This window comes from Anser cygnoides, chromosome 3, assembly GCF_040182565.1.
Source record: "Anser cygnoides isolate HZ-2024a breed goose chromosome 3, Taihu_goose_T2T_genome, whole genome shotgun sequence".
NCBI classification, from domain to species: Eukaryota; Metazoa; Chordata; class Aves; order Anseriformes; family Anatidae; genus Anser; species Anser cygnoides.
This window is the reverse complement of record NC_089875.1, coordinates 18,080,719-18,103,455: the sequence shown is the minus strand read 5'-3', so window position 1 is coordinate 18,103,455 and position 22,737 is coordinate 18,080,719. Positions and strand designations below refer to the sequence as shown.

Below are 22,737 nucleotides of genomic sequence, written 5' to 3'. Positions count from 1 at the left end.
GAATGTTAACCTTATTTGCATGTGTTTATTCAGACCATGTTCTAATCTGGAAGATGAGCATTTACTTTAATTTATTTTTTCATACTGCTATTTGAGATACCCAATCCACTGAGCTAAGACTAACAAGTAACTTTAGGTTTGCATGTAAATTAATGTTTCACTGATATTTATATTTTACTGTTTATAGACTTTAAACTTTAAAATCAGATGCAACTTCAACCAGTTGTCTTCCTTTATGAACAGGTAGTGGGACAAGGGAAAACTGACTTTACCTCTGCTTTGCACAGATTTTATTAGTGATGGCCAAGAATTATGTAAAAACTACTGATTTTTATAATTCCTGTGTTTCCAAAGAATGGCACTCAAAAGGGTCTTGCACTGACATTTTGGAAAATACAGTACTGCATTTCACTAGAAGAGGGTTATCATGATGCACATTTCCATTAATTGTTCCCGGTATATCTTTTAATCAGCTGTGAAGTTAGTCTTTGGCACCTCTCCTAAACTATACAAGAGATGTCAATTTGAGTCAATTAAGAATATAACCATTTATTTAAAATGCCAACTGATCTCATACAGAATCCAAAAGCCAAGGATTTAGTAATAATATTCCAGTTTGAAATACTGGTGAAGGATGTAAAACTTTCCACCTCAGGGCTGTACAAGTCTTCTAGCATTCTCCAGTTACAGTCTCTATCCCACTAACCCTTTCCACAAGTTGATAAATAAAATTTATCTCAATTGTATCAACATTCTAATATGTTTATACTGAATTAATATTTTAGGGCACAAAATATAACAGACATATAGATCATAAATAACGTATATGCACATCAACTTTATACATAGAGATTGACTGACATTAAAAAGATGAACGGTACCAAATTTTAACAGTTTTACAATTGGTTTTTGGAGCCCTATCTTTTTATTTTTTATCTTTTTGAAAATATATATTTATTTATGCCAAACACTAAAGTAAAACTGTTCCTTAGATATGACCTTTCAGATAGCTCATATGTGAAAAAAAATGAGTATGTCAAAGCTGCTTCAGCCCCTAGTTTGTCACATGCTGTTGCCAAATCTCCACTTCTCTTTTACCATTCTCCCAATATTTCAAACACACTTCTCAATGATTAAGGCACTTAAAAACACTGAGAATTCGCCAGAATAGTTGCATCTTTGGCCTTGTGCATACATTCTCTTATTCCTCAAACAAGAACTTAGAATTAACCTAGCCGCATTCAGTTCCGTTAGATATTTCCCTACCATTTTGTACAAAGCTCAAGCTTATGAACTTTAAAACACAGCAATGGATTCTGTGCATTAAACCACACAAAAAAAATAGGTTAAGAGAAAACACACCAACAAAATTAACTAGAAGAATAAGAAATTAGAAATTTTTAGTGTAAAATGGGTAAGCAAACCCTACACTTAAAGACCACTACACATCAGCTTAGGATCAACAAAGGAACAAAATACTGACAACTATATGAAACAACAGTAATACCTACCTTTTGGCTTTGCGTTTTTCAAAATAACGCTAATAAGTTCTGGAACATCAAAGTAAGCTGCATAATGCAAGGCATTCATATTTGTCCAGCGGCTGCGTAAACTGCTATCAGCACCCAGATCAATAAGCTGTGTTGCAAATTTTACAGCAGTTTCAACATCACCTGCAAGACAATTTTTTTTCAAACATGCATTAGATATTTTTACAGGACCTCAAAAAATATGCACGTGCTTATGTGTAACAAAACGTACATCAAGCTCTTAAATCTTACAGCGGAGCAATTACTATTAGATGCACTTCTTTTTAGGATTAGAATGCAAGAGTCTTTGCCTGTTATGATAAAAGAGCCAAAATCTCTGCTACATTATGTAACACAACCTGCTTATCTCCAACATAAAGAACAGCAATCTGATAGGAAAAGAAAAAATACGCTCCACGATGATAAAGTTTATGTTAAGAGATCTTCCACCACCAGGAAAGCTAGCCTCTGCGAGACCTCACTATGAAACTTTTAACTCTGAGGAGAACTGGGTTCAGGAGCAACAAACACAACAGGGGAGTTCAGAGTTAAAAGAGCTCTTATTTCCAGTAGTTATGATCATCATAATGTAAACAAAGATTACTGTTTTCTTCTGACATGATCAGAGTGAAAGAAAAAAAAAACGAACAGCCAGCCACTTAAATGTTCTGGTTTTATTAACCTAAGAAGACTGTGAATGCCTTAGTTCACAGTTTGTACCTCAGTCTGAAACAGCCTTTGTTGTTATTTAATGTATGTTTAAATTAGTACTACTGTTTGAAATACCTGTACCACTAACTGCCACAGCAATAACCCCATACCATTTCCATATATTCCTTTCTGATGGACACTAAAAGCCAAAACTAAGCACTAAAAAAGTCTACTTCAAGAAAACCTTCTGTAATACTCATTGGAAGTAGCCTTTTTTAATTAAATAGGCTTTTACATTTGCAATGTTTCTTTACTCACCAATACCATGAGCCCCCGATTTACAAGTGTAATGCAAAAGAGTCATATCAGTCAGTCCATCTCTGTCATTCACATTGCAACCTCTTTTAATGATCTGAGAGACAAGAGGAAAAGAAGCAAATTTTAGCTGTACCATAACTTACTAAATACTGTAATTCATTTTAATGGCTAGTAGCAAAGAAGCTTCCTAGAATACAATGTAAATGCTGAACTGAGGAACATGCACAAATGAAAAAAAATTGAAAAATCTGAAATTCAGAGTTATCTGAACATCACTAACTTCACTATTTACAAATTTTAACCTCTAAATCTTTTTTTCATTATATTATTACTTCTAACATACATTTTGCATGCTGAAAAGTTAACTGCTTTACTGAACAATAGGAAAACTATATCATTTGAAAAGTCTCCCACTGTTCTTTGGTCTCTCAACATTATTTATTTATTTACAAAAAGCCCCCAGTTATATTATGGTAGGAAGAATCTTTACCATACTTCCTCGCCTGTCTAGAAAAACCTATAATAAAAATAAGAACGTAGGATGAAATAAGAAACAAGGTGTCCTATGAAAGCAACCTATTACAGAATCCCAAAAAGATTTCAGATCCTATCTCATCCTGGGCCTTGGAAGCATTGCCCATAAGGTCAGGCTTCACTGTAATTTCATGTATCAGTTTTATGATTACTGTTAAATAGGAAACTGAAGCACCAAGGTAGAGGGCCTCTGAAAAAATAGCCGTTTTGAGAAGAAACATTCGATTTCTACCATCTACCAAATGTGCTGAATTTTTAATCAGTCTTCTCCTTCTATCCAAATGAAAACTGAAGGTATGTGGAATACAAGGCACTGATTGGTAATCGTTTGTGACCTACAAAACCTGTACCTGCATTTATGATTAGTTCTGCTTTTGAATTAACTGTTTTAATTGATGTCACCATAATATTTCTTTAATGCTGTAAGCATTCAAGGATGTTGATTGCCTCACCTCATTCCCAATAACATCAATATTCTGCTGGACCTGTGGAACCCACTGTCTTAAGATAGCAAACAATTCAGAAATTGATGTTTTGGGGTTGAAAAGTATTTCTTGACATGCTGCATCATTGGGATCAAAGAAGGAAAACTCTGTTAAAAAAAAAAGGAATAATTACGTACAACTGTAAGTTTTAACATGCTTTAAGAATGCATCTATTTTTTCAGTCACAGATGCAAAGAATGCAAGAGATTCACTCCACTAATAATCACGCTGGAAAGTGAGAATATGATAAATATAAAAAAAATGTTCCTTAATGTCTGTTCTATTTATACTAAGGTCTTGCTTCTACTTCAGAAAAACCTTTGAACCAGGAACCAATACAATGGTACTGCAAAGGCTGATGTTAAGTTTAGGCAAGGACCAACAGAGATGGGCAATGAGTAGGCTAATAACGGCTTACCCTTATTTCTTCAAGCTAGGCAAAGACTGAAGATTCTAAAATGTTCCCAAGCACAGACAAGCCTCTTGATCTCTCAGCTGAGCAAAGAAACATGTACATGATTTTTCCATATGCTATAAAACATCTTTTTCTTCTTCCATCATAATTTGCATAAAACATTCCAAAACACACACACATGCACAAATCAGGAATGTATTCTGGGGCCTCCATTATTTTCACGCCATAAATGTATCAGTCACATCTGGTGGCAGATGCAGGTAACATACATTTTCCAAAATTAAGCCACCAAATCAAAACGAAGCTGTTGAGGCTGGGTACCTGGAGAACAACTGGTTTTACTATTAAAGTCTGAGGCAAAGAAGGCATTAAGTACCTCAGCCTTTTCCTCACCCTATGTTTTCCCCCCACATCCAATAAAGGATGGAGATCCCTAGTCCTCCTTTTGTTGCTAATGTATTTATAGAAGTATTTTTATTGTCTTTAATGGCAGCAGCAAGATTAAGTTCCAGCTGGGCTTCGGCCCTTCTAATTTTCTCCCTGCATAGCATCACAACATCTCTGTTGTCCTCCTGAGTGGCCTGCCCCTTCTTCCAGAGATCATATACTCTTCCCCCCGCCCCTCAAAACTTCTATCCAAAGCTCTCTGTTCAGCCAGGCCAGTCTTCATCCCAGTCAGCTCATTTTTTAGAACATGGGGATGGCCTGCTCCTGCTTCTTTGCCCTTCAGGACTCCGTAAGGGATTCTGTCAACCAGTTTCCTAAACAGGACAAAGTCTGCCCTGCTGGTGGCAGTTCTGTTAACCCTTCTCCTTACTTTTCCAAGAATCCAAAACTATTATTTCATGATCGCTATGCCCAAAACAGCCTCCAACCTTCACATCACCCACAAGTCCCTTCTCTGTTCACAAGCAAAAGCTCCAGCAGGGCACCTTCCCTACTTGGCTCACTCGCCAGCTGCATCAGAAGTTACCTTCCATGCACTCTGGGAATCTCCTAGACTGCTTCCTCTCTGCTGTACTGCATTTCCAGCAGACATTCGTAAGTTGAAATCCCCCACAAGAAAAAGGGCTAGTGATAATATCATGTAAAACTTAATTTATCATATGAAACTTGAATTTCCAGCCTGTACTAACTCATCAAATGTGTCTCAAGAATGCCAAGTCTGCAAAGACAGAACATTACTTTACGTGTGTTTATTTTTCCTGAAAACAACTGATTGCTGTAATTAATGAGCAGGAAAAATAGAGAGGGAAAAAATAATTTTTAAGGTGTATAGATGCTATTTCAAATATATTATAATTGTAGCTACTTATGAAGATCCTTTAGGCACAGGGACATTTTAATATATCATATAACCAGTTTTAAAAATTATTATAATTCATACATGTGAAGACAAATCAACATTATTTCAAAAGACAATCACCTAGTTGCTAGTTTTCTGTTAAAACATGTTCCATAGTCCTTACCACTGCAAACAACTACACTTCCAACAGAAATATTCCCCTATAGTTTAGTTCAAATACTGAAATCACACTAAGAAAGTGTAACGCTACAGATTTTAAATGTGATGTAGATGCTTAACTACATTAAAATTTGAATTGCAATTTTGCATCTTAATATCCAGCTCTCTGTTTAGACCTACAAACATCTAATCACGTGTACAGAAGAAACAATTAAAATGAAAAGACATTATAATTTAAAATGCATGCAATAAGAAAAAATGGGGAAAGAGTAGGTCTTTGTCTTTCATTTTTCTTTACAAGAACAGAGAATCCATTTAATAAGCAGTAATCTTTTTGTGGAAAGAGGGCATAAATAAAGAGTTGGTAGTTTTTCTTAACATTTATTTTTCAAACTTACTCTCTGCTTACCACAAAATCATTTTCCGTTAATGTACATACCACAGTCTGAAGGCATTGGTGCAGCAGCAACAGAAAAAGTAACAGATGTTTCAGAGTTTGGGAATAAAAAACGCCTTTCAGTGAGAGAATCTCTTTCTAAGGAACGTTCTGGGAGATCTTCTACAGTCATCTTCTAGAAAGCCACTTTAGTAGGAGGGAAAAATGAATGAATAACCTTGTTAGAAATACTCTGGATTAGTTCTATTGTAATAAAATATAATGTATGAGATTAAAATCTTTCCTTTTGCAAACAAATTATTACGACTATCGCATCCTTGCAAACCAATACACTTTATTAATTCATAAAAGCTAGTAGAGTATGGTGCCAAGGATAACCAACTTCTAGACTGGACATTGTCAAACTCACATGTTATTAATGGAAAACATGAAATTTCTCCCTGTTTTTCCATTTGGGCAGTGATGAAAAGAATAATGCTGTAACTAGCAACTGCACTGTAATAATGAATGGATTAGTGTGTTTTACAGCTTAATGAAAAGGTGAGGCATAGAGTACCTTTCCTCATACTCAGCACGCATCTTTCTCTCCTTAAACCTGAGCAAGAACATGCTACCAGCTACTGCTTTCTCCTCTTTTCAGATTCTCGTGACTTCAATCTTCCCACATAAAGCTGCAGACAATTCATCACTGAGTGATTCACTCCTGGACTCATGATTCCCTGTCATCTCCTTTCCCAGCTTCTCCCCTCTGTGTTTTAAAGTAGCTTTTAAAATAGCATACTTACCACAGTGTTGTAGCCCCCACCCTGGTGTTGTTTCCAGTCAACTTTTCAGGCCTTGCAGCAACCTAGGAAAGAGAAGAAAAATAAAATGGTCGCAAAGAATTCTAGTGACATTTTCTAACAACCGGGACAAGTCACATTTTAGTTACAGCCTGCATGCTAAGATAAGAGAAGAGCTGGCTACCACTTGTAACTCATCTACTTAGGCAAATTCACAGATAAATAGAGAAAAATGTTATTCTTGAGAGAAAAACAGAGACTACCAGAGGCTACATCTCACAGATGAAAAACTGAAATTTGAATCTTCATGACTAAGTAGAGTAAAAGTATCACTTCCAATAAACAAACCTAAATTTTTCATTCTGGAGAATACTATACAGTCCTCTTAAACTCAGGAATTTGTTTAAACACTCTGTCTGATAGAAAGGATTCATAGAGCTTCAAGGCATGTTTATTTTTATTACACTTAATCTACAGACGAGTGAACGAGTGGAAAAAAAGAGTTTTTTTTTTTTTAAGATTTATTTTGTTTTGTCCATCTTACACACAGCAATCTATATGTATGAATTTATTCTAATATTTCCCCCAAATAGATTCGCCACTTTATTTGGGAACCTTGCACAATTTCATTCAAATATAAAAAGCATTTTAGCAATGGATTGCAGATGCTAACCTTGATAAATAAAAATAAATCCCTCCTCTCTTCTTCTGTATCTTGTACAGTTCACCCTGTCATCAACTTGGAAGAGGTATCCAGATGAAAAATTATAATTTTTCTCCAACTAACTCATTTCCTCAGTCATGTACAGCTGTAAAAATCCATGTGCTCACAAAAAGGAAAGATCAAGGAGGAGGACACTAGGAACAGGCAGGACTATTTCTTCCCATTCTTAATGCATTATCAAATTGCATTGGCTTAAGCATCCTTAGATTCAACAAAGCCAAAAGTATCACTAGTTATTTCAATTGTTATTTTTATCCAGGAAGGAACAGTTAAACTTTACATTTTGAATGTCAATTTAAAAACATCCTTAACACAAGAAAGTCATTACTGTCAGTACAATGGACTCTTAAGATGTCTCTTATAACGCAAGTGACTGATTTAATCTCTTGTATGGAGCAGTGAAGTAAGTTTGCTACAATCTAATATTTGTTCAGAGGCTGCGGACAAATCAAAACAAAGCAGTTTTATGAAACAGAAAGTCCCCACATCAGTTTTTCATGGCGAGCGCATCAGACACTCTCACAAAGTGTACAAGTAATATGCATGTGTATAGAAGACAGCTGAACCTGTTAAATCAGAAAAAAAAAAAAACCACAAGAAACGATTTATATCCTTTTTGCACAGCACTGTTTAGTACAACAGTGAAGAAAAAGAAACACCGTGAAAAGTAGTCAGACCTGATGAAGCAGATCATAACAGGAAGAGGCGAGATTTGTAACATGTGATTACAAAAGCTGCTGTAACGAGAGATCAGGAGAGACGATTGTAAATTAATAGAAAAAAAAAGTTGTTTATTGCACACAGACTGAACAAAGTAAAATCTGTGGTTTTTCAAGTATCCAGGTCATCGTTTACTTTGAAGGAACACGTAAAACAAAGTGTCAACAAGGCAAAAAAAAAATCAATATACAACAAAGCAAAGTAAACCAGGCAGGAAAACAACCCAGCTTGTTGGGTAGATGACATGAAGACCCAAGTGCCATCACAAATGGTTAGCGTGATACACACGTACACAAACACCTGGAAAGGCAAAAGGAAAGCAAAAGTTTGAAAACAATTTCAAAGAAATGAAGAAGACAAAAAGACCTTGTCCTCAAAATAACTTCCATTCTGAAGAAAAACACAACATTGAGGTATTAATAATATCCAAGATATACTGACTCAGATGGGAAGTCCTGGTGAAACTACAACATCTTCCAGAAAAGCAGTGATGTTCCTATAGAAGAGGTAACATTAATAAGATCAGAAGTTCAGAGAGACAGAAGGAAATGGTTAGATAAATTAAATGAAAAACCAGCAGTTTTCTTTTTCATAGTATTGCCGAGCTATGCTACTATTAAGTGCAGTTCAGCACAAAAGAAAACACCATACTTACTATTTGCCAGCCATATGTTGTTGCAATCCAAGTGCAACCTGAAAACAGGGAAATATCATTGGAAAAAAAAAATAAGAAAACTTGATGGAGTCATCAGATGTACATGCTTTTATATTGGCAAGACTGAAGAGCAAGTACAAGCTTCTCAATACCCATACATTACACAAAACATGCATGATTTAAAAAAAAAAAAAGTTTTATTAATACAGGATCCAGATTTTTTGTGTACTCCATACAATTTGCAATCTTATTTTACAGTACTAGTAGAAAGTTTTTCTGCAACTACTATAAACTACTTGCAAATACTAAAGTACTTTAAGTGATCCAATGCAATTGCTCCACGACTTTGTTAGCAGGACTTGTCACACACAGGATGCTGTTTTTGACAATAACCACATATAATGGACTACTTACGGGCCCAAAAATGTAAAAGCAAGAAGAATAACTTGCTCCAGAGAACAAGGCTCTTGCACAAATGCTAACTAATCAATCTCTAAAATTTATGTTACGGGCGAAGGACGTGTGCTAATACAGATGCACTCATGACTGTTTCTCCAACTGGTGCACGGGGGGCTCTCTCGCAGCGCAGCACTTTCAGAAGCTCTAAGTTCAGAACAGTTCTGGTTTCAGAGCTGTCACGTTGCCTCTGCTGCTGCTGCTTCCAACTCTCACTGCTGCGCCCTCCGACAAAGGCAAAGCGCAGGGGGGAGGCCGTGCAAACGCCGCCGCACGGAGCTGTCAGCACGGCAGCGGCGGCTCCCGGCAGCGGCGGCCAGCGCCTCCTCAGCAGGTCGGGCCCCCGCCGGCGTGAGGGGCAGCGCGAGGCGAAGCACCGCAACGCGCCGGACCCCGGGGGTGCGGGCAACGACCCCCAGAGCGGCCCCCGCCCGTTAACTGGCCGCCTCCGGGCAGCGCCGTGAGGTGTCCCCGCGCCCGCCCGACGGTCCCAACGGTCCCAACGGTCCCAACCGTCCCGCTCCCCGCGGCCGCCCCCCGAACCGTACCTGCAGCCGGCGGGGCGCCGCGCGGCCTCCCCCGCCCGCACCTCAGGCCCTCGGCCTACCGGCGGCCAGCACCGCCCCCCCGCGGCTCAGCACCGCCCCGCTCCGCCCCGCCGGGCCGACACTGCGCAGTGGCAGCGGCGGGGCCTGCCGGGGCTCGTCCGCGGGCGGGAGGCGAGGCGCGGAGCCGGGCGGTGGGGAGCCTCCCGGGTCCCCGCCTGAGGCGCTGGCAGGGGTGATTCAGGTAATGACAGAGCCGTCACAGAGCGCGTATGACGGGCCAAGTGTCATGTCTCGCTCAGAAACGGCCTGCACCGGAGCAGGGGTAGCTTGCTAGCACAGACATGCATGGCTCTTGTTTGTCCTAGGTGAGGATAGGCCTGGAAACCGCCCAGGGCAACACGGACGACATACCCATCAGCTTATCCACCAGCTTAATACTCGGTACCGTACCTGTCCGTGTTCACTGAACGCTAGTAAGAGAGCAGTGATCGCCAGTTATGAAAAATGAGGGGAAAACTAAAGGCAATCAAACTGTGGATCAGACAGCTTGGGTCTGCAGACACTTAGGTAACTAATCCTGATGCTCCACGCTGTTTCATGAGGTAAAATTTGGGTTAGAGAGGTGTAGCCAGGAAGAGACTATGGGTGGCAAAGAGAGAAGGGAAAGTGCTGCTTAAATGACAATTTAAGTTGTCAACTCTTCATCAAACAGAAACTTGCTTTTGTTGAACTGCTCCACAAGCTCAAACCTGCTTCCACTTGTGAGAACTGATGTGAACTATGAAAAATGAGCTATTTTAATTAAAAATCCAAACCACGGCATTGTGTGAGCCTTTACAAAGATGATTAATTCTATCCCAGCCAAAACCATGACACAGTTATATAAAAAAATAAATAAAGCAGGTTTATTTCAGAGGAAAAGAGCTCTTTAAAGTTGTTGTCACTTAAGCTCTTCATAATTTCTCAGTGAGTAGAAACTCAGTTTTCCTCAGAAGTCAAACACAAACCTTAATTTTTTAAGACCTGATGTGAGCATTTATGCACATTTGCCTTTTAAATGCTGCAAACCTGCAAAGGATAGCAGCCCTACGTTGTCTTTTTTTCTTGCTTCCATAATTTTTAAGCTTACATGTTTCACACTGAAACTTCATGCTGAAATTTCAGAGTTTCTATCCATCAATTCTCCCATCATCCAGCCCTAAAATCCATCCCATGGTTACCACACTGGCAACATCTCTGGAGCCTGTCTACCACACATGTCTGTCAAGGTTCAGGCCTCATTCTTGCCTTTGGTAGGGCCCTTAACAGTTCTACTAGTCCCACTCCCACTTTCAGACTAGTCTGTTTTTTATTATCCAGCGCACCAGACATTTCTGGCAGGGTTTAAGAATATTTAAGCTGTTCCCTTCAAGAGTGCTATGTGACCAGGCAGCTTGCTTAAAATGAAAATACTGCCAGATTTAACAGTAGGAAGAAAATATATGAAAGGAAGAACAAAGGCCTTTTCAACAATTTCTTGCTTCTTCCCTAGGCTCTGTTCCTCAAACACGGTTTTGTGTTCATCTGGGACACTTGTCAAATTGTTCAACTCAGCAAGTTCACAGATAACAACGTAGGCTCAAACATGACAAATGTTTTCCTTTTGATATGGGTTCAGTAAACAGTAGCGTTGTAAACCAAAATATGATTTCATAAACAACATATGACAATTCATCTCATTCCTTTACTCTCAAAATACTTGCTTGTCATTCTCCTATCAATATTCTCCTCTACTGCTGTTTTTACTTGGCTTACCTATATTACCATCTCTTTTGTTACATGACCATGGGGCAAAGAACATTTTCTTTTGCATTATCCATGAGGTAAAGCATGTTTTTTTTGAAGTGCCTCAAACTTTCAAAGCAATATATAACTATTTAGGAGCAAGAATATTAATGACAAAAATGCAGTTTCATAAGTGGTTGGAAATAGGTGCAAAGTTTCTTCTCTCACAGAAGCTAAAAAATTTGACACAACATAAATTAGTTATATTCCATATACATGCAAACTATAATTAGAGTTAGGACAAAACATATGCCTCGTTAAAACATTTTTTCTAGGACCCAGGATCTCTATTCAAGAATAAATAAATAAATAATGAACTGAACATAAGTTAATATTTACTAATGTTAATATCAATTGTGAAATAATAAATACATAAGAATCATAAGAATCAGCGTCTTATGTTTTTTGACCCATGTATATGTTGCCAGCAGATGTTAATACATGGCCTGAAAATAACTAGGAAAAAAAAAAGCGACATGACACTAATAAAAAAAGGAAAAAGAAAAAGACCTTTCCAAAAACAACAACCCACATGAGGCTAATTCCCAGTAGAGATGATGGAACTGTTGGAGCTGCTCTTCAAAGTCACAAGAGTACTTTATACAACAAATACTCAGCAAGCTATGTAAAGAGGTCTCTCAACTCACTGGAAACAGAAGAGATATACTAAAGCTAGTTGATTGATCTATTGTGTTTTCCTTGACTTATTGTGGAGGGCTACAACATTCTGACCTCTAGGATCACTAGGATGAAGCAGCTGCCTACACCTGCCCTGTTTCTCCATTCTGAACACATTAGATATGTGCCTAAAAGGGAATGCAAGCGATCTGGGACTACTGTGTACAAGCCACATCATGCTGGGATGCAGAAGCAGCTGGAGCGTGAGCTACACGACTTGCAAGAAGCGGAGTCAAGAAGTAATTACCTGATGCCTTCCAGAAAAGCTTAGAGGGAAATGACCGTGACATCACATACATTAAGTACAATTCATGTGTTCCAGAAAAAATACTGTAGAGAAAACAGGGTTTTAAAAATTTTCTTCGGAGTCACTGGCATGCCTTCTCCCTTGTAAATCAAGGTAAGTTTGCTGCTCATGTTGAACAGAACAAATGAAAACAGCAAAGGCTACAGAGAATAATGACTTTCCATGAAGACATTCTGCTACTACAGTCCAGCTCCAACAAATGAATAATGTAAGCAGGTCATTCAAGTCTGAAAACATTTTATAGGCTTGGCAGCATAAAAAGACTTTGGGGAACTGGATGAGATACCTGCAATCACACAGAAATCACATTGCTAGGGTGAAGCCACTGTTTTCTGTAACCTTTTCTGACACTGAGAAACAGATACCTTCAGTAGAAAATCTACATCTGGAAAACAAAAGGTGAACCCATCCAGTGTGAGTAATGAAGAGGGAACTTGGTGGCAGTTGCTATTGTCATCCTCATCCACATACTGCCCTTCATAAATAAATACTTGGAAAATATAAGTATCTTCTGCTTCATCACAGTATTCCATTTCCTGCTTTGAGTTCTTTTAATTTCTCTTTCAGACTGGGATTATTCTGGGGTTTGTTTTCGCAAGTAAGAGAAACAGCAAGTGATAACAGAAATAATGAAAGGAACAATTCTTTCATGGCCGTAGAAGTGGTTTGAAGAACTTTTTGGTTTTGTTTTTTAGAAATGGGTCTATATTTTTTTAGCTTTTTTTTTCCTTAGAGTTTTAACACTTGAAGTCTTGCTATCAAGAGAACTAGGCCCTGGCAGAGGACAATGAAATAAAGGCAAGCAAGTCACTTTTCTGACTGCAAAGAACATGTTAACACTTTATCCCAAGAAACTCAGAGGAAGGAAAACCCTTTTTTTTTTTGTTATTTTGAGATTTGTTATCTTATAGGAAACTGGATGATTTTTTGTGGCCCTAACCCATATTTTTGAAAGTCTAAAGTCGTCCACTCAGCCTGTGATTTGATTTCTTTCCCAAATTAAGACAGGTGAACTGAACACTGAGCACTGTGGAAAGTTTAACTAACAGCATTTACAATGACAACAAGATAGTAGGGTTTGTTTGTTTGTGTTTCTTTTTTTTTTTTAATACTGAAATTCTACAGTTTAGATGCACTAGAGGTAGACACCATCTTAACCACATATGCAAAACTTATTCTTGAAAGTTCAGCTTTCAAGTTGGGAAGCTGTCTGAAGAGAAAAATACCTTCCAAGAATGATCATGTGACGGGGAAAAAGTCAAAATCATCTTTGGAAATCATAGAAGGACTTAGAAGTAAACAGCTTGTCACTTGCAAGTAGGGGGAAAATGATGAAGACCATCAAGGCAGAAGCACAACGAGTATCTCTAACCCATTTGATTCCATGTCTTATATTCTCCAGCTGGTACACACTCCATCAAGATCACCTTTTCCTTGGTTAAGCAGTACTGAGTGGTATTCACACACCTGTTCAAGTAGCTCCCCTTCAAAAAGGCTTCAAAATATAGTCTCTTTCTTTAGATCTCTACATTCAATTACATGTTACGGTTTTGCAACAAGGGAAAAAAGGAGGGGCAGGTACCAAGTCCTCTTGCCTCCCGATATAGCACAGAAAAAAAATCTTCAACTTGGGTGCTGACTGGCTGGTGCCTGCTTACCGTAATGAGCTTAAAGTCTTATTTGTAGTGGACATCTGTCAATACAGAAGTGAGGCATTCAGGTCCTCTTAATCCATTAGCTCTAAATCCAGCAGAGCTTTCACACTCCTTTTTTGAATCAAAGAAGAAAACCTGAGTGGAAACATACAATGGAACAGCACAGCTTCAAGACCAGATCCTGGGCAGTAAGCACGTGAAATTTCAAGGCAAACAATAAGGAAAGACAGCAAAACTGGAATTGTGATGGAAAACTTGTGAGGAAAAGGACAGTCTGCGGTTCAGGATGAGACAGTGAGTTTAATTCTTTGTTTTATTTTCGCTGGTTCGTCTGGATTTTTAATCAGAAATACAGTCAAAGACAGAGAAAGGATGGGCTGCACACCATCTCACAGCGAGATTGTTAATACTCTTGCAAGAAATGGTTTTAAGGCTTTGAATAAACCTAAAGGTATTTTGCGTATTGATCCAGCAGATAAAGGAATCCCACTGCTAGTTAAAGGTTCATCTTGCTACAATATTGATGAATTCTACCAATACAAAATTCAGAGGAACAGCTGCCTGCGAGAAACTGAGGAGAAACTGTCCGAGCAGGACAAAAGTGATTATTTGCAGTTTTCTTCCAAATCTCATTCAGATCCTCACATTTCCAGGGAAGACAACGTAATTGAGAAAAAAGCCACAGAGGCTGAAGTTATGTCCAAATTGATTGAGTCTCAAAAACACATCATTGAGGCTGTACAGATCAGAAAGCAAAGCTCTTGTGAATCAGAAGCATCAGTTTCCATTTGTGATAATAAAAATGAAAGCAATACAAAGCAAATCCTAAAGAAAGGAAGGAAGCCAAAAAGTCATAAATTAGCTAAGCAAGGTCGACCTAGCAAAATTAAAAAAAAATCAATTTTGTCCCCATGTGAGATAGAGAAAAAGGTAGATTTCCCAGAACTGCTTGTTAAGGCTCATCAGAATGCATATGCCTACTTAAATCCAAACCTCTCCAAGTATGAAGCTATACTTCATATGGCCAACCAGGCTGCCCAAACTCAGCTCTTTCTACAACAGATGGTAAGCTTCCTCATGCTTCGCTTTGATGAAATCAACCAGCTCTTGGAAGAAATTGCTAATGATGGGGAAAATCTTCTCAAAGATGTGGGTAGATATCTGGCATGGCCATCAGGAAAAGATGATTTGAAGGAGCACCCTGATCTTCTGCAACAACTACTTCAGTACACAATCAATAAAATGCAGTTAGTGAGTGGAACACTGGCCTCTGTCACCTCCGACGCCCTGCAGGAAACCTGCAGCTACCTGCAGTCTGCTGCAAGCAACTTGGAAGGAAAACTGAAAGCAAAGCAAAGCTATGATGAGCGCCTGTTTCGGGCGGTAAGGCTGCTTGAAGCCTCAACCATGGGAAGCTCTCAGTCCCACGGTGATGACAGGACTCTCTATTCTGAGGATAGTGGCATTGGCGTGGACAGTGAGTCCCTCAAAGACTTCAGTCCTTTCAGCCAGCTTGGAGCACAAGCAAGCTGTGAGTCCTGTGCACATGGCCTTCTGTCCCAAAACCACACCAGAACAATGGAGCACATGCATAATGGGGCAATGTCACCAGGCACAGCCACATCCCATGGCTGTGCACTTGAATGGCATTTTAAAGATACATTTTATTCATCTGTACGGAGCAGAGAAGAAACTTCTTGTCAGGGTGGAGTACCAGAAGGTATTTCTGCCGCGGCAAAATATGCAAACCTGAGCAAAAGCCACTCCAGTAACTCCTTCCAGTCTGATTCTACTCAGGAAGGTGAACATTTTGAATCAACAGATTTTCCTTCAGATGATGATGAAGGGAGCACCCTGGGGGAGGATGATGACAATACAAGTTTATCAGAAATGGGTAAGGATGCCCTGCCAAAGAGGCCCCAGTCTTCACCTGCAGTCACTGGTAACACACAAAGACAGTTGTCCACCAAAAGGACAGAGAATGCGGAGACAGAGGAAATGATTCTGAAGATGAAAGATGCCATCAGTGAAAAAATCAAGTTTGTCCCAGCTAAATCTGGGCGTAAAGAATGGGTGGAGGATGAGAGCGGAACAGCAATCCTAACAGCAAGGCCCAGTACAGCAATGGGAAGGCAGAAGGCCTCTGGGAAACAACGACGGTCCAGATCGGAGGAGTCCCTCAGAAGCCAGGCAGAGGACCCAACCCTCCTAGAGCTTCAGAGAACTCAAAAGGAGCTCAGCAAAAGGCTAGAAATGTTTTATGGAAAGACGGATACAGATAACAACCAAGAGCCTCGGAAACTGAGAACAACACGTTACTTGCAGGATGAGCAAATTACATCTAGGTCCTCTAGCAAACTTAAGGCATGCCTCTCAAAAAATTTCAGCATCCTGCCTAACCAGGATAAAGTCCCTTTGTACATGGTTGATCAAAATCCTGCCAATCAGCTGGATGAAAAGAGATGCAAGAAGCCTGTCAGAGCTACTGCACCCACCCAGGAGACATCGAGGAGCAAAGACGACAAGACTTCTGGAACACAAATACTCAGTGGCAGCAGTTGTGCCCCCCGCCAATCTGTCAAAAAGCTCATCGAAACATTCAGTCCGACCGATGATCTTGAAAAAGCCACACCTTTAAGATCTTTAGGGCCAATTAAGTGCATCAGAAAATTTGGACTTCCAGTCATCCCACCCACCATTCCATTTCAGAGAGGGTTGGTGCCTTTAAATATTAAGCATCGTATTTCACCAGTAGAAGACACAAGCCTTTCAAACACCAGTGCAGTTTGTTCTAACTTTCCAAATGCCTTTCCTCCTGTACCAGCTGCAGAATTAAATAAGGACACAAAGGAAGAAATTGATGTAGACACTGAGAACCTGCCACCACCACCCCCTGAAATGTTAATGGACACTTCTTCTGAATTCTCTGAGCCTGAAGAAACAGCAAGAATAGGAGAAAACTCTTCAGAAGATGCCAAAAAGCCTGCCAAAACAGAATTTCATGCTACTAAGAGAGCACAAGTTTCCCCGAAAATGAAAGCCTCCCTCCAGTCCATTGACTTATTACCAAGTAAAAGCATCAGCCCCAGCGCAGTTGCTAACAAAGTTTCAAGGAACAGCGGACCCAGGGATGAGAAACTGCAGATATACTCTCTGGAGCTGAACCCTACCAACATGCACATCCCTAGCCAGGAGGAGATATTAGCAACCCAGAGAAAAGAAGCTGCAGATTTGTACAAGCAAACACATAAAATTATTCCTCTTCAAAATCCCAGTGGGGTTTCAAAACCATATGACAGTAGCTCAGAGAGCAAAGAGCCCAGTTCACCTGCTACTTCAGTGCCATATCAAAAGCATGGTTCTCCCGACTCACTGAGGAGAAATGAAAAAGGTTCGTCATTCAACAGGAGGGTCTCCCCAGCAAGAACTCCCCCTTCTTCTCCACCAACTGAGAAACAGCTTTTCAGCCCCCCAGTACACCACGGACGTGCTCTGCAGGCTTTTAACAGCCAGCAGCTGAGCTCACCCACCATGCAGAGGAAACCCAGTCCCCCTGCCAGCCCCAGGGCACCCAGCCCACCCCGGGGGCCCAGCCCACCCCTACAGAAGAAGCTGCCCTCTCCACCAGCCCAGTGGAAACTGCTCAGCCCTCCTGAGGAGCACAAGCAAAGTTCACCAACACCACACCGGCTGCCAGGCTCCCCAGTCTACCGCCGAGAAACAAGCCCTGCTCCATTCTTCACTGCCCCATCCCCACCGACCTCCCCATCCCGCTCCTACAAGGGATCAAAAGCTGGTCTGGATGCTGGGCGTGAGTACCAGCCTGCTTCCTCCAAGAAGGGCAGCAATGTACATTCAATATTTTGCCCAGCCACTTCTTCCTTATTTGAAGCAAGACCTCCACCAGCAGCCAGCAAACCCACAGTGGAAGTCACCAAACAGACTGAAGCTTCACCACCTTCCCAAAAGAGCAGTCTGCTACTCCAGCAGCCTGTAGACCGAACCAGAAAGCTGTCTCTGAGCGCTGCCAATCCTCAGCCGTTTGTGAGGAGAAGCTTTTCTGACCGCAGACCAGGGGTTCGGTTTTATCTTCCAGCTCCTGTAACAGCTGGCAGTGAACCTGCTCTTAACCAAGCAAGGTAAGAAACTTTCTACTTTACGTCAAGAAGCAGAAGTACTGCACTGCGTTGGCTTTCTAAACTAGTAATGGGAATTTATTGCCGTTAAGAAATACCCTAGAAAAATGCCCTGTTCCTGCACAGAACAGATGGCTGGAGAAAGATAACATCATCTTGCCCCAGATTTCAGTTAACTTCCCACAGCTTGCTCTAGCTTTACACTTCATCCAGAGAAAATTCAGTGTTGGTTTCATGCTACTGAACTTCCTTTGTTTGGGGGCTAAGGACATCCACTTTCAATTCTTGAAAGCTATGAAATAGTCTTCAGGTTATAAATATATTTAAACAACCATGAGAAGATAGGCCAGGGTGTCTTTCCTAACATCAGCCTCTAAGCCTGTCAACTATTCAATACAAATCTGTGTTAAAATATTTCAGATCAGCTGGCAAGAATGATGGACAGATAATGGCATGGATCTGTATGGACATTATAGCTTGAAACTTGGAGCTTGGCATGTCAGCTTTCAGATGCTAATTTCAAGTGTAGTGCACCAGACTTTGATTGAGTTTATTGGATGGTTTATTAATCGTGCAAGGCTTACTCTGCTCTGCAATTCATTCAGCTAACAGACGAAAATTTCAAAGTAACTCCCTAGATGTTATATTCCTAAAACTTCTCATTCTGGCAATGTTTACATCTGGTCTCAAATTTGCAAGCTATTCCCACCCAACTGTTAGTCTCTTTTCCTTCATTCCTTTTCTTGCTCTTCCTCTCCTCTCCAAGTTTAAGCCTCTGTGTCTGTTATTTGTGTGTGTGTGTGTGTTGTTAGCAGCTTCAGGCACTAGGTGGGGGCCGGGGGGGAGGAGGAGGAAGACACATGCAAACCCACAATAGCGTCAGACTTCATAGTAAAAGAGTTTGGTAATCAATGAGTTAGCTACTTTCTCCCATGCTTCTGCAAACTCTGGGATATTTGCCTCCATTTTTTCCATGCCCAATTAAAACATCCATTTTCTGAGAACAGATTACTAAATACAATTTTCCAGGAGCTTGTAAAAGTAACATTCCAGGAAGTCATCGGGCAGCAGAATTCCATTTCCCACCCACCCCATTTTAGCAGCAACACCAAAAGAACAAGCAACTTCTATCTCATTTTGGTAGCTAGCATTGACAGGCATTAAATGCCATTGTTAGGTGCAAATTTGCATCGCCTGCATGCTCACTGCCTAGAAGGCAAGAAGTGCTCCTTTCCCAAGTACATCTGCTGCCCATCCTATGCTGCGTGGAATATCAGGACTTAAAACAACACTAGCCTTAGCTAGAGCTGGAGCTTCAGCTTTTGTATTTGGACAGGAGATTCATTTTAAGGTCTCTATTTCTAAGTTCAAAAACTAATTGAACAAATCAAGTATAACAGCTGGTTCCACTTGGACAGCCTATGGTTGTTAGCTACTGAACTAACTATGAAAGTTAGTTACTGACCTAATTTTCCTGTTTTCTAAGCTTGGTCATTTGACAGCAGTCAACAGCTACTGGCATATTATCAGGGCATAGCGTGTGAAATTATCCTGCTTATAGAAATCCTGTGAATCTGTAATAGGATTTCTGTGTATGCAGTTTAACTGAAAATAATATTTCATTGAGGCTGCTAATCTTCCAAGGGGTAGAGCAGAGATAAAAGATTAAATGCTATTGCCATTAAGATATTGTTCAGGAAGGCAAGGGATTTGGTTAATTGAATCAGCCCACAGCAAGTAGTCAAAGTGAGACCTCCTATACTTAGGGGACATTTGAATCTGTATTAGAGTTTCATGACTGGTCATGTATAACGAATATCTTCATCCAGCAGCGCAAATCATGGAAGTCCTAGTAACCAGAACAGGAACTTAACAGCTTGTCTATAATCAAAAGTTAATTCAGTTTAGCATGGTTTCTGTGTATCAGTTCTCCTGTCTGCAATGTGGCAGATTTATACCACCAGAACACATATCCTATTGTCATGTTAGCATACTCAAATGTCACTGTAAAAATACTAAGCGGATGCATAGCAGAGTTAAGACCTTTACTCCAGCTGAGTTTGGATTTGGAACAAGACTTTTCACTCAAATCTGTCTCCATTCACAAGTGAACTCAGATTTGTACTGATCTCCCGTTAAACATTTTAAATATTTTCTTCCCAAGAGAGATTTGGGAAGGGAGAGTACAGCATATCTGGCATCACAAAAGAGGGAACATGGAGAAAAACATCTGGATAGTGTGCATATAGACCACGTACACAGAAGGAGACACTGAGTTACCTAGTACTTTGCAGGATTTGTGCTTCATGGGTTAATGTGGTCTTACCATCATTGTTTTAAAAAGTCACCATTCATAAGCTTCTTAACTTAACTCTCTTCCCTTCTGCAGTGTGGAGGAGAGCCCTGGAAAAGCAGGTGACTGTTGGAGCAACCCTTGTGCCCCTGAAATCAAGGAGTCCAACAGATCCACTTCCCACCCTGAGCTCTACATCGTGGGCCAGGGGCTGCAGAGGGACTGACAGCAGAAACATTTGGGCAGAAAGAGGCACAAGCAGAGGAAACAGCTTTACCCAAGCCTCCAAAACACAACTTATTCACAAGGAAGCATTGCATCTAAAAACACAAACTGCTCCCAACAGTCTGAGGAAATATCAGTAGCCAGCTGCTTCTCCTTTTGATTGCGTTTTAGGGTTTAATTCGAAGTTTTACAATTAGCAACAGAAATACTTTCCAGTTCTGCAAGTCTGAGGCAAATTGATTCCACGAAGGCAGGACCTGAAGCCAAGTCCTTTGTTTCACCATTTAGCTAAAGGAGTTTAAAAACTTTCAGAAATGATCATTATTTGACATGTCATTTATTCAGGAGGCATCACAGCTTTGGTTGTGTAAAAAAGTGACTGATGTGACCTTTCCCTGGGTAAAATCCTGGACCAATTGTATTCTATTGCAAAAATACAAAAAAAGCAAAACCACAACTTCACACTAGGTATTTATGAGTATGGAGGGAAAGAAAAAGGTCAAATACAAGTTAAAACAAAAAATAACCCTTTTTTTAAAGGAATAAAGGAATAAAATTGGGGATATTATTACCTCAAAAAGGCTTTGATCTTCTAAAACACCTTTGATTATCATGTAATCTCATCATCTCTGGTTCCAAAGATACAAGGCTTAATCCTGATTAGAGTAGTTTTGTAAGAGCCCAACCAAACAGCATTATAAATCCGGAGGTAGCTAAGGACATGTAGAGAGAGAGAGAGAGAAACCTCTCCTCTAGCACAGAGAATCCTGTTTTCCCAGGAAGACATTTATGTTCTTTCTGATTTATGCAGTTTGAAGGGATTTATTGTAATTTCTAGACAGATTCTTGCTAATGAAAACACAAGGTACTGAAAATTGGTTAATCTTAGGCTGTTACAGCACTCATTAAAATAGTTTCAGAATTTACTGAATCTTGCTCACAGAACTAGTTTATCATCAGAATTAAGATGCAATTTTTTAATTAATTTGATGTGTTTTCATATGCAACTTTAGTACAGAACAAGATCCAGAAAAAGAGCTATTTCTAGTTGTGTTCTGATAGGAATAATTATAGTTTTTTCCCATAGTTTTCATGATGACAGCGCTTCATCTTCACACAGAATTTTTAACCCTTCCTGCCCACGATCGGGGAACTGAGGCTTGCCTTATGCTGTACAAGGGACCCCTTTGGATACTGAACTCCTGAGTTTTATTATATTGCCTTAATCACAACCATCCTTCTTCAATAAGCTCAGTGCCATTTTATGCCACACACACAAGAAAATCTTAATTATGGTATTTACAGTGAGGTATTGAATATAAAGAAGTAAATTGCAGCAGATAGATACTTTGGATCTCTGGGGGTTGCAAGCTTGAGGTGACAAAGTAGCCATACCCATAGCATACAGATAGATTTCAACAGATCCACCTTGTAATCACGAAGACAGATGCGCCATCACCTATTAAATTGGGAAATCGCCAAGAGATATGGCAAAGATCATCAGCAGGGCAAAGAGCAAGCCAGTCTTCCGACTCATCAGAAGTGGAGTCCTATCCAATCTGCATTAAAAATACAAATACATTTTGTATGCATTTTTGGTTTTTTTCTGTTGTGCTGGCAGTAACCACCCAGAATAGCAATAAACAAGAAACACGACAACAGAAAAACAGCACTTTGCATGCCTAAATATAGCTTTGAAGATGAAAATACAAGAGTGGGAGGACAGCTTCTCTTCAGTTAGTACAATTGTTTTCTCTCTTTATGAGTAAATGGTGAAATTTCTCAGCATCCATGATGGACGGTAACTGAGAAGTATTTACACCCCCCAAGTACCAAATTCTTCTGTGGTGTAAGAGCTACATCAGCACACAGAAAAACACTTCGGCAATCAAGCTGGAAACTTGCTCACATGTGCTGGCTGGACATGAAGTCAGCCAAAG

At 40.0% G+C, this 22,737-nt stretch overlaps 2 protein-coding genes across 8 annotated transcripts in view; one reads left to right on the top strand and one right to left on the bottom strand.

Moving 5' to 3' along the window:
* The window catches only part of CLIP4 (CAP-Gly domain containing linker protein family member 4), a 46,487-nt gene that overhangs the window by 17,366 nt on the left and 6,384 nt on the right, over positions 1–22,737 (bottom strand). Inside the window, exons 1-8 of one of the 6 annotated variants that reach the window (XM_048078523.2) lie at positions 9,680–9,805; positions 8,676–8,713; positions 8,462–8,516; positions 6,580–6,641; positions 5,837–5,980; positions 3,485–3,624; positions 2,499–2,592; positions 1,512–1,673 (exon numbers count right to left, since the gene is read on the bottom strand). In XM_048078523.2, the coding sequence (XP_047934480.2) occupies positions 1,512–1,673; positions 2,499–2,592; positions 3,485–3,624; positions 5,837–5,966 (526 nt within the window). In that variant the 5' untranslated portion in view covers positions 5,967–5,980; positions 6,580–6,641; positions 8,462–8,516; positions 8,676–8,713; positions 9,680–9,805. Of the gene's footprint in view, positions 1–1,511; positions 1,674–2,498; positions 2,593–3,484; positions 3,625–3,935; positions 4,003–5,836; positions 5,981–6,579; positions 6,642–8,461; positions 8,517–8,675; positions 8,714–9,089; positions 9,626–9,679; positions 9,806–22,737 lie in introns of those variants that run through there. The other 5 variants (XM_048078518.2, XM_048078517.2, XM_048078519.2 and 2 more) reach the window with 5 other exon arrangements.
* Positions 9,783–21,670, top strand: PCARE (photoreceptor cilium actin regulator). 2 transcript variants are annotated; one of them, XM_013192448.3, is made up of 4 exons: positions 9,783–9,920; positions 10,045–10,246; positions 11,935–18,282; positions 20,669–21,670. In XM_013192448.3, exons 3-4 carry the CDS (start codon positions 14,516–14,518, stop codon positions 20,796–20,798), a joined length of 3,897 nt encoding a protein of 1,298 aa, XP_013047902.3. In that variant the 5' UTR covers positions 9,783–9,920; positions 10,045–10,246; positions 11,935–14,515; the 3' UTR covers positions 20,799–21,670. The 2 variants fall into 2 exon arrangements, 1 of the variants encoding a protein (XP_013047902.3); XR_010830093.1 differs by lacking the exons at positions 11,935–18,282; positions 20,669–21,670 and adding an exon at positions 11,211–11,928.